Raw genomic sequence first — 18,973 nt, 5'->3', positions numbered from 1 at the left:
GAGGGGTTGAGGAGGGAGGAATTGTGGGGAGTATCTGAAGATTTGGTACTGGGTGGAGAGGGGAGCTGATATTTGGATATAAAGTGAATTGTTTTAAAGTACAGCATCTAGTACCATAGTCACATTTTAGTGGATGGCCCAATGTCATGAGTATGGGCAGCACAAACTGGAGCCAATGGGTTATTTAAAAGAAAACAGAAGTAACATGACCAGAAAAAGGACTTCAGGTTGGAAATGTCAGGGTTTGAGGCTGGGGACAGATTATGTTAGGAGGAATTGTAAGTAAAGATGATTGAAATACCTCATTTGATCCTCTTGAAGAAATAATGAAACATTATAAAAAATTTAACAAAAGAATTGTCTGGATTTATAGAACATTTTAATCTTAATCATAGCTACAAAAGTATAAAATAAGCTCTAATTCTATTATTTCTTATCATTTTGAAATAAATCCAATTATAGTTAAGTAATTGGTATCATTAGGAAAGACTACAGAGAGGGTAATGGTAAATGAATATAACCAAAATATATGTGTGCAAAACATCGCATAGAAACACATTATTAGGTACAATTAAAGTATGATTACAAAGCCACAAAGAAGAAAAAATACAAGAGGGTAAACAATACAGAACTCCACAGTCAATGTGAATTGATATTCTACAGTTTATTTGACAGTATTTTCATTTAAAAATGAGTATTTTGTAATTGAATAGTTTTTTGTTTTCTTATTTATACCATAAATATACTGGCTATATAATATCTCTGCTTTTTATCTAATACACAAAGGACATAAGCTTGCATGAAGTGAGCTAAGCAATTGTCATAAAAAGTATGCAAAGTTTACTGTCTGTTTACTGGCTCTAGAAAGGAGGAGAGAACCTGGTAACACAGAAGCAATCGCTTCTTTAGCCAATAGCATCATGAAAAGGACATCTACTCTCAAACCTGCCAGTTCCAGAATTTAAATGTGTAATCAGCCAACTTGTGGAAAATCAAAGGTCTGTTTAGATTTTATTTTCAATGAAAACCATGGAATGTGACTAAATGTGCTGCAATTAGATTCTTTACTCCTAACATTTCTGTTGTTCTACTACATAATTAGAAACAATAAAAATAAACAAAGAGAACAAAGCATTGGTTCTTACCTGAGGACCTGGGTCCCCACTCTCACCTTTGGCTCCAGCTGAACCAGGACCCCCCTGAGGAGAAAAGCAAAACAGACAAGCAATTAATGTTAAGTCACTCATAGTCTTTACCTCATTCAAAATAAATAAGCATATTTTCTTAATCATTTTGATATTTTTAATGCAATGAGCTATTAATGCCCTATGTCTAAAGTTTGATTCTTCTAGTCATATTAAGTACATACTGATATATGAACCATATATAAAGATCTATAGTCCACTTACAACTGAACAGAGCCAGCATTAAAATCACACTAAAATTTTCTTTAAAATGTTTACTGTAACAAACATTGTCTGGTAAACAAGGCCTGAGCCACCATTGCATTGTGAAGTGTTACTAGGGCAGTGAATTTTCAGAATCAGGCCTATACTGAGTTCAATCACACAGTATGGGCTGTGCAAAACCAACTCTTTATAAACATTTAATGCTCAGCTACTTCACTTTATAGTAGTAAATTGTTTTAGAAAGATGATATTGGTACCATAATTATTATTGTAAAGTAATATCAAAGATTTTTCCTCAGAATGTTTTGATATTTTTTCTATAAAAATGGATCATTATAATAAGTATAGTTTACAAATGCTTATATAATTTGAACAGCACAATGATGCCAAGCAAATTAACCTCAGGGGGAGAGCACTTGCTTTAGGAAGGAGTTATGAAATTTAAGGATATATAATATGAATCTGTACTGTCTAAAAGTTTTAATATTAAAAATTAATACAATTGTTATAGATCATTTAGTGAGTTTACAGGTGTTCTGATTTATTTTAATTAGTGTACGTTACATTAAACTGAGTTACAACAAAACAAAACAAAGTCAAAACTTGATAATCTGAAGGAAGCTTTCTAGCGCCGCCTAGTGACATCGAAGTAAAATAACTCCTACTCTCTCCCGGGAAAGATGAGAAGTCAAGTTGAATATATTTTTAAATTTTCAGAATTATAATGATAACTCCCAAGCTTCTAATAAAGAACTTTTGCAACGAATTTCTCATCATAAAATAAGAGCAATATCTTGAATTAAATTATACTGAACTGAATACAGTTATAGAGAGGTCAAGTGGTTTTTAATTTATTGGCTGTGTTTCATTCTCGGTACATTTGCACCACTTGCCCTTCAGATTGTAGTTACATTCTTTTACATATAATCAAATGATCATGTAATTGACGGGAAAAAAGAGGAACAGGGATATCATTTCTACCTTCTTTATATCCTAAATTCTGTAAAATATTTCCATATTCCTCCAGTGTGTGTATACTTTAATTGTATCACCAACATGTGAATAAAATCTATTTCTTTGTTAAGTGACAATGTATTTTTTCCTTCTTGTGTTTTGAAAATCAGAACAGTGAGAATAAATAATGAAATTTGATAATCCGTTCAAAGGTGTATATAACTGAAGTCCTATTGAATGTTATCTGAACATCTCGCGTAGGAGTATATATCAATATATATAATACATATTATATATAATGGAAATTAAGACTTAGTTTAAGGAACTATACACTTAAAAAAGCAGAAATACCTTTTAAATTTTTATTGTATTAAATTACTGTACTGATCAGTTTATTTATAGTCTTTAAAGTACCAGGGATTAACATATTATCAAGTTTAATTAACCAAGCTAGTTTTATTACTATAGCTATATAATACAACATTAATTGGAGAAGGTAAGCCTTCCAGAAATTATTTTATTCTTCATGACTGTTTTAGCTATCATGATTCTTTTTTTATTTCCACAAGAGCCCAAAACTACCTTTTTAGGATCTGTGAAAAAATGTATTAGAATTTTGATGGGTATTGAATTTAACTGCATGTTGCTTTAGATAGGCTGGCATTTTTTACTATGTTAATCATCCCAATTCATAGTCAATGGGAATCGTTGCATCTTCTGATATTTTCTAAAATTCCTTTATTCAATGACTCGATTTTTGTTTAGAGGTACCCCAGGATGTCTTATATCACTTGAGGCTTTCATGAATGGTTTTGTTTTCCTGAATTCTTTCTCAGTCAAATCTCATTTGTATATAGAAGGTCGATTTTTATGAATTAGTTTTGTATTCAGCTACTTGGCTAAAACTGCTTTTCAGCTGTAAGAGTTTCCTCTGATGAAAAATTTCTGGGTTATGTATGTGTATTATTTTATCATCTGTGACTTCTTTCTTTCCAACTTCCAGGAAAAGAAGAATATGAACAAAATAGAATTTAATGTAAATTTTTTTTAAATAATGGATATATATTAAGAAAGAAGACATTTAGAGGAGGCATGGGAAGGGAAACTAATCAAAATATCCTGTATAAATATTATTTTCAATAAAATGAAATATGAAAAGATTTCACAGGCAATTTAGTGAGAACTCAGTTACATAATAAATTTTCAAGAATAGTTGGGAGATTGAATTTTAATAATTAAATAGAAATCAAATGAATTATAATTATGGTTCAAGTGACAGATATGTAACTCTATTGCATTTGTTAAATTTTTCTTTAATTTGATGATAGCTTCTCTAAACACCTATGATCATACTTAGTAAAAATTTATCTGAAAACACTTTAAGTGAGTCAAAATAAGTCATAAACAATAGGTTCACTAGCCTGAGGAATGAGCAGAGTCTTGAAGATTTTGTGAAAAAAACATATTAATAAGAAACTTTTAACATATAATTTATGTAACATACCACAGGACCTGGTCTTCCAGTAAGACCCATTGGGCCAGGAGGGCCTCTCAGAGCAATCTAGAAGATAAAAACGATCACGTTTAGGAAGGCTTGCCTAGTATTATGTTTTACTGCAAGTCATTTGGCCATGATGGCCTTGCATAGTATATGATTCACAAAGGTATAATAGCAACATGCTGGAAAAGCGTAGTCAGTGCTGACGTGTACTTAACTAGAATGTTCTATCTAATGACTGGTCCTGTTTCAAACTGTTATACAGTCTTGTACAGTATATTGCCAAAATTAATATACATTAAAATTAGATTTCAGAAAAAAATAGATTATCCAATAGTTTTTCTTTCTGATGTGAAACACAGTCCAAAATAATAGAGCATTTTTTGTCTTCACTGTGCAGTCATGACTTCACTGGAGATCTTTTATTAAGGTGAACAAGTAAAGCTAAATGTTTTCTAGTAGTATTTTAGGAAGAATTATGGTGATTATATTGTGGCAACACAATGCAGAATTGAACACAATAGACTGCTTGGATGCTTCATCATTAGATAAAAATTAAAAAAAAAACTACATTAGATAAAAATAACAAAAATATGAATTAGGGTATTTAAGAACCTAGAATGAGGAGCAGAGAAAAACCCCTTGATAGATGTTAAGTTAATTTAGTCTACTGTTATAAATATTAACAAGTGAAACATGAATGTGCATTTTAAAACTAAGCATGATTGAAAATATACAAAATCATAAAAATGATGCATAAAACAAAACCAGTAAAATCTCTAAAGTTCTAACAATAGCTCATCTCGAGTGTTTGGTCAACATACTTCTTAATTCATGAGATTATTCTGAAAAACTAAAATTTAAAATCTTACTCTTTTTTTAAAAACAAGATGACAATTCATATAAAACAACTGTAAAAGTTCCATCATGCTATAGATTAGTGACTCTCTCAGGCCTCATTTTACAGGCATTTTTAGCAGTAGAAGGTAATTGAATAAGGTCCTCTCAATGTGACAAGTTGAGAATGAGAGACTGCCGAGTGCTCATGTAAATAAGGTACCACGGCACATGCCTCCTCTCTCAGGGATCAAAGTAGAAGAGGCAGGAAGACACTAAGGCCCAGAAAGATGGAAGACGATGATGGGACAGTGCTTTCCAGAGGCAACTGGACAGTTGTACATATGAACTGAAAGATGCTGTAGCAGTGTGCTCAAAACCTGCTCAAGACCAAACCATCCAAATTCAAAGCATGGAGTAGGAAGCCTATCAGGAATTGCCACCATGTTTTGTCAGGAAAGTGGTCTACCTGACTCACCCTGGCTCAATGGTCCTAATCATTCCTTCTAGGCTCTGCTCCACAGTTAAATGGCAGAAGCCAGGCAATGCCTCACTTACTATAAAAAGAGCTGATAGCCTCCTCCCTCTCTCGCTCTCTTCATTTCTTACCCTCTTCCTCTCCTACCTTCTTACTCACTTCACTCTATTTCTCTTCTCTCTCCTTGTGTTCATGGCTTCTAGTCCTCCTCTTCTCCCTCTTCATCTCTATCTCTCTGTCTGTCCTGTCAGTCTGTCAGTCTGTCTGTAAGTCTCTACTCCCTTCCCAACTCCCCTTTCCAGGTCCTAAATGAACTCTACTCTATACTACACATTTCATGTGACTGGTAACTTATGAATTAGTGAAACACATTTCTTTCATTGTGTGTTTTCACAATTATTGCCATAATTACAGGCTCACAAGTTAGAAGAGAAAAGTCAGGATGTGAAAGATGAGGAATGCTGTATATAACCTCTCAATATTCAGTTAAAAATAGGAGCTTTGTATGCCGTGGTGGGATAATGTCAGCATTGCATGTAGCAATACAAGAGTCATTTATTTAAATATCAACTTAGTAACTGTTATTACTGGAAATATAAATATGCTTTAATTTTTTCCATGTAAATTCCATGTGATACATAGAAACACTCTTCCATGAGCTCACACACTGCTGTTTGAAACAGAGTCAGGGTCATGTGAATGTGACTTCATGTTTCCTTACCCGCGCCTGCTGAAGAATCGCCTGCGCTTGGGCTTCCTGTGCAGAGACTGTTGGTCCTTTGGAGCCGTCACCCCCATAGCGGAACTAAGAGAAGATAATATGAACACAAAGCGGTCTTTGGCAGGTTAAGGGCATTAGGTCCCTTAGACATTACATTAAAATTAAATAAAAATATTTACAAATGTTCAAGGTCACTTCATAATGAGGCTTCTGGTTGTGTGAGCAATTCTGTCTCAGTCTCATAAGAGTCCCTTCTATCAATTTCAGAGCAACTCTAAATATATTTTTATTTCAAATTTTATTGCTGATATTCTTTTTGAAATAAAACATCATGTCTCTTTAATCTTCAGAAGTGCTACCCACCCTGGCAATTCACTCATAGCAATTGCAAGTATATCAGATTGAGCAAAAGTTACAGAGCAGTTCTGCTCTGATAAACAAAATCTTTGGAATCTCCAAGACCATAAGTAAATATAAAAGTCTCTCTCATCTACCCTGAAGCAGATGCTTGCTATTACTACTCTGTAAAATTCTCAAGGTCGACCTCGCTTTTGACTTGAGATAGCATAGGACTTAATTTTCCACTCCACACAAGAATTTCTTTGTAATTCATTACACCGATGAATGGATTTTCTTGCATGTATAGAAGCTAAGTAATTTTATAAGATACTCAATATTACAATAAATAATTTTTGAGCAATGATTACCCTAAAGACAGTGTTTCAGTGCTAGCCAATATTGGGGTAAACGTTATAATAATGTGGTAAATAACCTGTTGTTAATTAATCTCCATCCTAGACTACTCACATGATTGGAGAGATTATACACACTTCACTTGACGAAAAATAATCAGAGATTAAAACTGGTTTAGGGTAAAGAGGGCTATTTACCAGAGTTCTGTTCAGTGAAATGCTCCTACATTCAAGGTCTGTTTGACATCCTCCATTCCTATCCTTCCGGAATGTTCTACTCAGTGATTCAGTTACAGTATTGTTTCTTTACATAATGAGAAGATGTCAAATTTATTTTTATAAAATACTTTTTAACACCTACTGGTAACATTAGCATGGTTCCTGGAGGACCGGGTAAGCCATCAGCCCCTGGTAAGCCAGGACGTCCTGGTGGGCCCTAGGAAAGGAAATGGAGTGAACAAGATTAATTAATATAATATAAAATATCTGTGAACCTGTAATTGCTGGGAATTCTCCTGCCCTCTCCATTGGCTAACCTCTTTTAGGTAATTAAGCACGGACAGGACGCATTTCACTCTACTTGTTGCAAATAACCTGAATAATGCACAGTTACTAATTCACAACCGAAACATAATGCAAATTATGTTTGAAGTTGAAAATATATCTTAAAATTACATATTATGAAACTATCCTATATATTCTGGAGGAAATATTGATATGAAGAAAAAGTGAAAATTTAGGTTTCTACAGTTCCAAACATGTTTAATTTCACAAAATTTGGTTAAGTATTACTTAATGGATATTTAGGCAATATGTATTTAACAAATAAAAAATTAGTTAAAGTGTATCTTCTATCTATGTTACACTATCAGCAAAGTAGGCACTTTATTAATTTATGTACTAAAATTCATATGATAAACTGACATTAAATTTTTTTCATTACTAAATTGTCTTGAAATTGTATTTAAAGATGTACTGAATGTGCGAGTACATGCATGTACATTTGTAAAATTTTGCATAAATTTACAACAAATATACATTTTTAGAGTATCAAATGAATATATATACCTGTATAAAATTATGGGTTAATGACACACACACACACACACACACACACACACACACACTAGAACTCTGCAGGAGGCAAGGACAAAATCTCTTGGGAAAGCTGGCTAGCAGGTTCTTTGTTCAACTAGAAAATTTAATTCAAAATGTTAAGTTGGAGTGAGATTAATAAATACAACAGGCATCTTCACCTGTCTATGTTCATACTCACTGACACAATGTGCATGCATACACACACATGTATAAGCACACACAAAGACATATATGTGCACACACACACAGGTAGAAACAAGCATACATGTAAATAGAGATACATGCATACACCACTCACATATACATTAAATAAAAAAGCAAACAAATATTTCCATGAAACTCAATATCTAAAATTATACAGGAGAGGTTCGAAAAAAGGATGTTTACACGAATATTAAGATTAAACTTCTTGTGTTCACATTTGAAAAACTGAGTCTACTCTAATTGCCCATGTGTGCAGGGAACTTGACCACAAAATTAACTCACTAATCATGCAGATAAAATATTTATCCTTATATAAACGTGTCTGAAAGTAAAGTTAAGTAAAAAGTCACAATAATCCTAAATTTGTACAGCTCTCAGCGCACTCTCCCAATGGAACAAAACGTACCATGTTAATTTGTGGATAAGATTAATTTTAAGACCATGCGTGGCACAGTTGTCAAGTGACAACTCCCCCCTTTTCACTTACCCTATCACCAGGGTCTCCTGGGAGCCCAGAAGGGCCTTGTAGCCCTGGAGGACCCATAAGACCCTGCAGAGAAAGAAAACATGATCAGAAGCAACTTCTTGCCTCGTTAGTATCCAGTAAAGGCATGCCTCTAACACTCAAAGCGTGCCTCATTTATATTTTATAAATATACTCTTGACTCCCAAACAACTGCTCTATTTAGCTTCCTGTACAAAGACAACATATAGGAAACAGTTCTGCATCCAGCACAAATGCTCCTCTATGGGTCTGTTCTCAGTGTGGAGGCAGACGCCAAGGGAAAACAGGAAGGAAAGCATGCCAATGAAAAGTGGCCATGGTGAAGGCTGGTCCCCGGTTCCTACTGAAGAAATGGCTATTCATAAGACTAGACCTCAAAAATGTGGTAGTACAGTTGAACAAGAAATCATTTACCTTGTCATCATTTTAACAGTTTTGGTTTTGCCACTACTTAAAAGCACAAAGGCACATATTATTTTTCTGACAAAAATGTTCTATCTCACACAGGCACATACACATATGCACAAATATAATATGGAAAGGAAGAAGAAAAATATTCAAAATTTACTGTCAGTTCTGTCAATAGAGTCATTCTCACAAACAAATTAAAAATAATAGGTCATGTCAAACAGCTCCTACGCTTGACTGCTTTCTTTTCTAAATCAAATCAGCCTAAAACATAAACAATTCAGGTATATGGCAGAAATCCTATATTCCATAATTTTAAAAATCAAGCCAAAAATATCATTTACATACCGCTGGTCCTGCTGGCCCAGGTGGTCCTTCAACAAGCATTCCCTACAACAAAAATAGCCACGTAACTTTTAGCCTTTCCACTAACTATAATAATTTTAAAGTAAATTCTAAATTCATATGATATAAAGCATTTAAAATATCTTTCTGTGGGAAATGAAAATAATAGAAGACATAACGTTTGCTATTAGTTAATGTGTGAACTAACTGAAAATAAGATAAATAACCAGACAAATATCTTCAGAAGGCGCCGTAGAGAGCACAACAGAGATGTCTTCTCATGCTTTTAATTGATTAATTTATGACAAGAACAACAACAAAGATACTATCAAACTACAAAAAAACCCAAATACATAAACACTTTAAATCCAGAAAACTCTATTTCTTTGTGATTATTGAAATAATTTCGTGTGTCCAAAATGAACTGTTAAACAACCAACCTACAGTTCTACTACACTGCTTTCTCCAAGTTGCTGCCTAATGAAAATTGTATTTTTAAAATTCCTTCTTGAAAATATGTAGCCCTTAACAATAGCTTGAGAGTTTATTGAAGGAATACAAATGACAGTTCCACATAACCATGCAAGTAAACAAAATGAAGTTTTAGAGACCATTGTGGTTTTAAAGGTTCTCACAAAATGTCATATGTACTGTCCACAGTCACTCACTGCTCCCTCTCCATACCACTGTTTCCTTTTCCATCTCCTTAAATCTCTCTCAAGTGCATGGCTATTCATTTCATTTTATTATTGTATAATTTACTTTGGATAATATTTCTAATAAGGTAATTAAAAACATTTTCCGTAAAATCACAGACTGGAGACCTATGGCAATCATATCTCAACCCCCAAACTTTTGAAATCTAAGAATAAAACATGCAAATTCAGATTTGTAAACAAAGAATTGGACCAGAAAACTATCACTCACTTTCAGAATTCAAAACTCCATAAATGTGTGATAATTTTATGTTACTGAAGATTTGCTTTCCATAAAAGTCATTACTACCCACACACCTGTTTGAGATTAATTATAAACATTAGACTTTTCATTGAAAATGCATGAACATACACAATGACTTAGTGAAACTGTAATTCATAAATTAAACGATTGTAGCAATCTTTAAAACATATTCTAAAGCACTTACAGGTTCAACCACAGCCGGTTCTCCCTTCTGGCCTTTTTCTCCATATGCACCATGGCCATTTATCTATTGAGCGAAAGTTAAAAACAGGCTAAACATTTTTCAGTAAGTGGAGTGATATTTCAATTTTTAACAACAACAATGAAAAGAAACGTAACCATCTAGATACAATTAAAGCATCCTTTCAGAACATGCTCCTTTCACAAAAGAAACATTAAGAATTTCAATAAACAAGAAGACTATTGAAATACAAATTGTTGCTTCTCTATGTTTGTTTTGCAGCAAGTTAAATCCATTTGTAGTTTCAAAAGGATCTTGAATACATAAGAAATATCACCAAATCGAATGAAGAAAACAGTCAAAAATGAAACTCTAGAGCTGATAGAAAAACAATGACAGGGTTATTTAAATTTATCAATTATGAGAAATTTGGGGAACAATTCTATTTACAGTACATTTCAGGGAAGACTGCAGAGAAAGCCCAAGATAACAACTGTTGTCAACTCCCCCTGGGAAGAAACTATCATAGTTCTCTAGGGTTTGGTCAATGTTCATAACGAATATAAGACTGCAGCTGCATTTTAATCCTGAAAACACATCAGAATGAACACAGAAACATTCCAAGATAAGACATGCGCAGGGCTCAGAGCGTAGTGCTGACTTACGCTTGTTTCTGTGAAATCAGTTTCTGCTGGGACACCTGGGCCAAATTCTTCATTAGGGGAAGTCGTTGTCCTTTCTTCATATTCTTTGTATTCATAAAAATCATATTCACCTAAATCTCCATCTACCAGAAGATCAGAGTCCCTGCCGTCTAGTCCTTTGTTTCCATAGAGAACATCCTCGGAAATGTTTCTCTGGACATCATAATCCTCTCCGGTTAGATATTCTTCAGTAAAACCTTCTTCAACTGGATTTGGCTATTCATTTACATTGCAGGGAATTGGAGAACATGAAGTTTACTGTTAGTAAAGCAAGCTGAGCATCTATAACTACACCATAAGGGCATGAGAAAGGAAGGGAATTCATTACTCAAGCAAGGCAAGAGCCTGGGAAGAGGCTGTTTGTTCAGAATCACTGAAAAAAATATGCTTGTACATACACCCAGATGTACAAAGACATATTGCTTTCGAAGCACCTTTGCCCATCAACTTCAACTATTCACAAGGATTCAGCAGGAGTGCTTATTCTCACTAGGGAAAATTTGCTCATCAGTGAGGTATTACTTTATAGCTTATGATCTGAACAAATAAAGTATGCATGTCTAAATATTATGAATAATATTATTCATAAAATTATGAATATTTGCTTAGTTTTAAAATCTTATTGGAAAATAAAGCAAAATACAGTTGCTACAAAGATCAGTCTTGTAACTTGATATTCGATCTTGTCAGTTAAATATTAGCACCAGTATCTGAAAACTATTCTATTTGGTGGCTATTCAGAGTGTCATGCACATAGGGAAATTCTATTATTAACATGTGTTATGATTGCAATCATGTTAAAATTGAATAATATTCCTTGTCACCCTTTGAATTACATTTGAAAATTTGTTCTCAAAGACAAACAATATAAATAGTAGAGAAATAGGGACTAAATTGGAAACATTATAGAACATTATATGAATAAAAGTACTAGTTTAGTCATTACTATAACATTACTGTATTGGGTTTAAAAAGGTCAACAATTGTAAAATTTTAGCCTTAAGTATAAAATACTTCTTTGAGGAAGTTACACCTTGCCCATGATGTAATTTATGTTCTCAGCACTGATATAAACAGTTGAATGAATTTATATGTGAAAGTCAACATCTTGAACTGTTGTAACTTCTCACAGGAAAGGACGCAGAATAGGAAAAGTTAAAATCTATGCTTATAACTTTAAAGGATGAGATTAAATTAGTTATATTTTATTAGAATAGATGTGTTTCAAATAATTAAATTCCTCGCACTTACCTAATACTAATTTATTTATGATAATAATATAAATAATTGGTATAAGATATTAAACTGAATTTTCTACTGATTGTTATTTCATGATCAAAGCATCCATGAATCAAAAATTGCAAGGACCTACTCAGACCTACATATCTTGGAACACTTACACGGAAAATAATTGAACACTTAAACCACATTAATTTGATCATAATTAACATTCTGAATAATTTTAAAATGTAAATGTTGGTTGTCATTAAAATGATGTTCCTAAGCAATAAAATGTGAATTGTATCAGTTGATGATACAATGATCATGTCAGAGGATTCTTCCCCAGGAAGAATCATGCCTTGAATACTCTTGGTGACATGATAAAAGCTTGCTACAGCTTGCTCAGCTGTAAGAGTAAAAAAAGAAATGATAGCAGCCAATTCCATTTGAAAAGCATAGAATTTGCATGAAGTAAGGTGTCATGCAAATTCTGAACTGACATCAATAGTAACTACAGGTTTTTTTTTTTTTTTAATTATGAACCAACACTTCTGTTTCTCTATCAGTGGCAACTCAAAGGATTCAGTAACTGGATGTTTGTCTAAGAAATCTAGCAAAATATGTTACACATTTTGAAAGCCACGCTGAGATTGCTGCTCAATTACCTCATTCGATCCTGATACCCGCCTAGGAGACTCAGTCTGATAAGTTTCCATTGTTCCATAGTTGTAGTCTTGAAAGTCATCCACAATATTTGCCTGGTGATAAATTCAGAAGAACAGGGGTTAGGAAATCTGCAATGTAACCTCAAGTGAGTGAAAATTATGATTTAATTGTATTAGAGTGTTAGCCAAATTGGAATTGATCTAATTTGGTTAAGACCAAGACTCATCAGAGATCTTCCATCTCATCTAGGACAGATCTTGATTGCTTTTTCTTGCTACCTGGACCCCTAGTTTGGCTTTGGCTGTGGCTTGATTACGTTTCTTCTTCTTGGAGGCAAATTTTTCAGATTTGGGGGATGTGAACGTTTTAGATTTTTTCTTTGAGTTAGTGGCCAATGTCCTCTTCTTCTTTGTGTAATTGGATTTCTTTTTCTGTAAAATGTCATGAAAGATGGAATGGAAAACATGTAATGAGAAAGAAAATAAAGTATGGATAAAAGAAAGGAAATGAAAATGTAAAACTGGTCCGCTCTCCTCGAGGTGTCTCTGTCAAATAAAGCCTGTTATTAATTCACAGAAGCAAGTGATAGATAAAAGTCGAAAGAACAACGGACAGTGGACACCACATGCAAAAGACAGTTCTTGTTTTTACCTCTGTTTGTGCTACTGTTTCTTCAGTGACAAAAGGCATCTCTGTTACACTCTCAGCCTCTTTATAGTCTGTCTCCCCATATTCATAGTCATACTCGATTATATCCTCAGGTGCATACTACGTCGCAAGGGAACAAATATTGAGCAATTTGGTTAGTTGCAAGTAATATTATCAACAGGGTGGAAATCTTCTTAACCTTTACACAAAGTAAACGTTAAGAGAGATCATATGTGAAGCAGAAATACCATTCTATTGTACACAGAAGCTAAGAACATCAGAGTTATCAAGCAAGCGTTCTCAGAACAGAACAAGCAATTAAGAAAAATAAAAGTTTGAATCATGAGTCAAACTTTTATTAAACCTTGAATATTAATTCAAAGGCAGAATTCATGTTTTTGGAAATAGTTGTTAAATATTTGCTTTAATTTTGATTTGCAAATATCTTCTGTATAATATCTTCCTGTAACAATTATTATTTTTTCTGGGGCTCCAGCTTAGTGGACAAGCACTCAGCTAATGTATGTCAGCAGTGCCTTGGATCGCAAGCATAGAAAAAATAAAACTAACAAGGGCAGTATTTAAATAGGTATGATTTTTCAATGCATAAAAAAGGAGGAAGAGTCTTATGAAAATATGAAAATATACTTACATCTACATAGGGAAAGTGTTAAAAATTAAAATAAGGGGAATAAATATGACCATATCTGGAAAATACTAACTTAAAAATTTATTCTTAATTTACTCATTGCCTCTGAATGAAACCTAACCAAACCTAGAATTGCACACCTGTTATTTAGTGATTTTTCAATCAAAATGAGTGAATGTTTCTAGACAATGTAGCCAATGACAACTACGAAATATAATGGTGGAAATTCTGTTAGTGAGGAGACAGAATCTCAGTTGGTCATATCCTGTAGGCAGGTTAGTCTTCCCGTGTTGGGAAAAGGTTGTATTCAAGTGAGTTTTTGGCCAAGGAGGTCCCATAGAATTCCTCAAACAATGCAAGCCGTTGCTAAAATGAAGGATTGTTCTGAGGACAACACCTATGGAACTCACTGAGTGCAGAAAGGGCAATCTGTTGCCTGTGTGCATCCTTTTCCTTTATGTCCTTGTCTCTTTTGTGGGAGAAGGTACCCTGCAGGTTACAAAAGCAAAGGCAAGGGCATCAACCTAGCTGCAAAACCTTTGAGCTAAAGACATGTCCTGCCTGAAGAATATGCTAGGGGAATGTTGGCACAGACCTAGTGCGCGTGGCTAATATTTTATTTGACTTAAGGCCAAATATGCAACAGGGAGGCCATACCAAAAACTGCTTGGATGACCAAGAACCAGGACCTAAGATAACACTGAACATCACTGGTGATTAAAAATAAATATCAACAAAATAACTTCTGGGAATATTCTGCTGTATACATAGACCAGTGTCTTATCCAACCGTCATTGGACCGACAGTTCCAGCAGCAGACAAGAACAAGAGACCCAGAGGCAAACATTATGCCTTAAAAGGGTCTAAATTTGAGTTCTTAATCAGGTCCCCACCCCTTGCAGGGTGTTCAACTACTCCTGCATAAGAGGAAGTTGGAGGGATTGCAGAAGCCAGAGGGGCTGGGGGACACCGACACAGAGAAAAAGGCAATAGTAATGAACTAAAACAAGTTCATATGAGCCCACAGAGAATGAGGCAGTAAGCACAGGCCTTGGTGGGTTTGTTCCAGGTCCGCTGCATATATACTGAGCTTTTAGTTGGTGTTTTTATGGGACTCCTGACTGTGAGGCAGAGTCTTTTATATGAAAGACTTTGCTTCATCCTATAGTTTTAGGTTTTGGTCATTTTGGTTGTTATCTTGTAGAGGATTTCTCTAGTAACTGAAAGAAAGTGTATGGATCTGAAGCTAAAGTAAGAGAAGAGGAAGTGGGGAAGAAGTACGAGTACTGGGATAAGAAACTATAATCAGGGTGTATTTATGAGGGAAGGATCTATATGCAATAGAGAAAAACAAATGGAAATAAATTATAATGTGATAGGTAAATTCATCTTTCCTCCATGAGCACACCAGCAGAAATTTTCAATTGGTTGAAGACGAGTCTTCTGAAAATGAACATATGCTTTCTTCACTTGTTTAAAAACAATTCAAAATAAAACAAAACTGTGCCTTTGTGCATCTGCTTCTGACAATAAGGACAGACAACAGGGACGGAAGACATCCATGAGAGAAAGCCAGTTTTCTTACATATTTTCACTGACTATCTCCTTCGCTCGGCTTCACCCTCCATTTTAGCCATCGAAGAAGAGAATGACAGTCAGCTCTTCTTTACACATAAACAGAGCATTCATGAGACACTGAGAAAGTCTCATACTGAACTTGCATATCCAATTTCTTAGAAAATAAAAAGATAATTTAACATGGTACAGAGAGGCCAGAGCCATAATTTTAATATTACTTATGATGCTGTATCACATAAATTATCCATTCATGTATGAAATTTTTAGGACTGAGAAAAAAGTCTATCTATAGCATCCATCTCTCATTCTTTGATGAGGTTGTGACTGCGGCATGCACACTCAACTGAATTCAGAGTGGATTAGATATGTTATGTAAGAAAAATGAGTTAGAAAACAGTAAGTTTATCTATGTATGTTGTTAATAGAATATTAAGCAATGTGTCTGACTCATACTCCATATTATACTTTATGCTTAACTTCAGAAGATATTATTGCTTATTTTTTGGCAGAGTACCTGAAAATTAACTGTTAAAATATGCATTCAGTATATGATGAAACATTTCATGACTAATATCTAAAATTATCATAAAAGCTGCTTACAGCATTTCTTAACTTTTAGTAATAATATAAAATGTTTATTGTTTTTAACTATCAATGTACATAGAGTCAATTCTTCATGAATAATTAAAAATAAAACCTTTTATAATATGAATTAGTGAATAAGATTTAAAAGTGAATAGCAACTTTCAATCATACTCCATAGAACATCTTTTCTTCTTCTACCAAGCAGAATCATATTTGCTATAGGAAAGAGATTTTGTTTTTCTTACAAAAAGTGGCAAAGGCAAAATAAATATCATTAGTTTTCAGCACAGCACTAGTGACATACATTTGATCTATCAGTCATAGAAACCTACACTTAACCCAATGGTTTTTCTGCATAGAAACCATCACAGAATAAAGAACTTGAAACCTGAACTAACAAAACATTCAAGAAATGTTTCTTAGTTCCTTCATATTGGCTTTATAAGACCTTTACCCTGTTTCATAAAAGATGCTACTGGTAAATTGTGGGGCAGATTAGGGCAAGAGAATGGGAGATATATATATATATACATATATATACAATGTAATATATATACACAATGCAATATATATACACACAATGTAATATATATACACAATGTAATATATATACACAACGTAATATATATATATACAATGTAATATATATATATATATATATATATATATATATATATATATATATATACACACACACAATGTAATTTATCTATATTACAAGGGGTTACATAGATTACAAATTAAAGTGATGTCAAATTTTGCAATTTTAAATTATAAAATCCAACTTGAATTTGTATCAGTTATAATAATAAAACAGATTTAAAAAATCCACTCATTTTAAGTCAGTGAAACTCAAAAGTATTATCTAATAATATATTTTCTAAAAAGGACAAATATATTGTTGGACTTGTTTGTAAAATGGAATTTTGTTCTCAACATTCAAGTTGATAATCTTAGTTTTGAGAAAACTAAATAAATTCACCTCCAGTAGAAAGAGGGGGCATCAAGTGGAGGAATAGGGTGGCCATTCCACAGTCAAAACTCTGACCCAGAAATATTCTTGTCTAAAAGAACTGCAGGGACAGAGAGGGAGAAGAATCTGAGATAAAGGAAGTTTGGACACAGGTCCAAACTGGGATCTAGCTCAAGGGAGGCTCCAAGGTCTGACACTAGTACTGATGGTACCGTGTGATTGCAGACTAGTATGGCTGTTCCCTGAGAGACCAAACAAGCAGCTGTTGAGACAGAAGCAGACACACCCAAACAATGGACTGAAGTTGTGGACTCCTGTGGTTGAATTAGGGAAAGCCTAAGAAGAAGCTGAGGAAGAGGGCAACCCCATGGAAAGACCAGCAGTCTCAACTAACCTGGACCCCTGAGATCTCTCAGACATAGACCCACCAAAACCAGGCAGCATACATAAGCTGATCTGAGGCTCTAGGCACATATACAGCAGAAGACCTCCTGGTCTAGCCTTAGTGGGAGAAGATGCACCTTAGAGACATGAGGACCCAGGGAGTAGGGAGGCCTGACCAGGACAGGAAGTGGGGTGGACATCCACTTGGAGAAAAGGCGAGGAGGAATATAATGAAGAATTGTGGGAGGACAGACACGGAGGGGCTAACAAGTAGACTGTAAAAGAAAAAAGTCATTTAAAAAACAAAATAAAAATTAAAAAGAAGAGAAATCTCAAAATATATTTTTTTTCTTCAGAAAAATAACATAACAGTTAATATCTATTACCAAACATTCAACCCTGAGACCATATTCATACAAGTACCATTATCAGGAGTGATCGGGATGTTTAATGTGTCTGGAAGAGTCTGAGGCGAGGACAAAGGAGGGCTTGGAAGGAGAAAAAGGAAGCCAAAAAGGATGAAACTGGATAACCTTAAAAATGTTTTACATTATAATCCAAACAAAACCCATCATTTTATTAGAAATTAAAGCACAAACTATTTCTTGTTTAAGCTGTTTACATTCCTATGAGAAAATATACTTTGAAAATTAAAGCTGAGGAATGTCTTGATTACATAACAAAACCCAAAGTCTTTAAGACAAATTTCAATACTTTTTTTCTCTTCAGTAAGTAATGTCCAGAATTGGGAAATGGCCACTACACCATAAACCACACTCTCTTCATAGTTAAATGGTTTTAACTCCTTAAAGCAAAGGAAAGGAATATTGCTTTGAGGAATCAACCCTGAATAAGGGAAAATACATACCAAATTACCTATGAGCCAATTCTTCCTCAAGGATGCTTACTAAAAAGTATAGTTTAATTCCTACTGAGTAAGTATGCCATAAATGAGGGCATAGGCAAACGTCTGGACCTCAAAGCCTCCTGTGTCTTGTATCCTACCTCATCTATGTGCGGCTCCTGGGCTTGGGCAGCCTTGGATGTTAAGTCACAATCTGGACTGTAATGGTCACAGTAGTCATATGCTGCCTTTGGGTCACCCGTGATCAGGAACTGCTGAATATCACCCTGAAAAGAGTCAGGAATAGAGAAAGTCAGCTTGTGGCATTGCAGATGCCTGCAGACTGTAAGGTTGAAAGGCCTGCATTTATACGTATGCAGAAGAGAAATAAATAAACATATATCATTATGAAGATGATATGAGATTTATAT

The 18,973-nt window shown here is 34.1% G+C and overlaps 1 protein-coding gene across 4 annotated transcripts in view; it reads right to left on the bottom strand.

Moving 5' to 3' along the window:
- COL11A1 (collagen type XI alpha 1 chain) overlaps window positions 1-18,973 on the bottom strand; it is a gene marked incomplete at both ends in the record, with an annotated part of 178,684 nt that overhangs the window by 104,929 nt on the left and 54,782 nt on the right. The window contains 11 exons of one of the 4 annotated variants that reach the window (XM_080916365.1): window positions 1,146-1,199; window positions 3,868-3,924; window positions 5,898-5,981; window positions 6,951-7,025; window positions 8,379-8,441; window positions 9,153-9,194; window positions 10,294-10,356; window positions 10,956-11,210; window positions 12,881-12,973; window positions 13,533-13,649; window positions 18,704-18,829. In XM_080916365.1, the coding sequence (XP_080772491.1) occupies window positions 1,146-1,199; window positions 3,868-3,924; window positions 5,898-5,981; window positions 6,951-7,025; window positions 8,379-8,441; window positions 9,153-9,194; window positions 10,294-10,356; window positions 10,956-11,210; window positions 12,881-12,973; window positions 13,533-13,649; window positions 18,704-18,829 (1,029 nt within the window). Of the gene's footprint in view, window positions 1-1,145; window positions 1,200-3,867; window positions 3,925-5,897; window positions 5,982-6,950; window positions 7,026-8,378; window positions 8,442-9,152; window positions 9,195-10,293; window positions 10,357-10,955; window positions 11,211-12,880; window positions 12,974-13,159; window positions 13,313-13,532; window positions 13,650-18,703; window positions 18,830-18,973 lie in introns of all 4 variants that reach the window. The other 3 variants (XM_080916364.1, XM_080916366.1, XM_080916367.1) reach the window with 3 other exon arrangements.

This window comes from Micromys minutus, assembly GCF_963924665.1.
Source record: "Micromys minutus genome assembly, chromosome: 4".
NCBI classification, from domain to species: Eukaryota; Metazoa; Chordata; class Mammalia; order Rodentia; family Muridae; genus Micromys; species Micromys minutus.
Note: the sequence above shows the minus strand (reverse complement) of the source record. Positions and strands in the feature narration are given on the sequence as shown.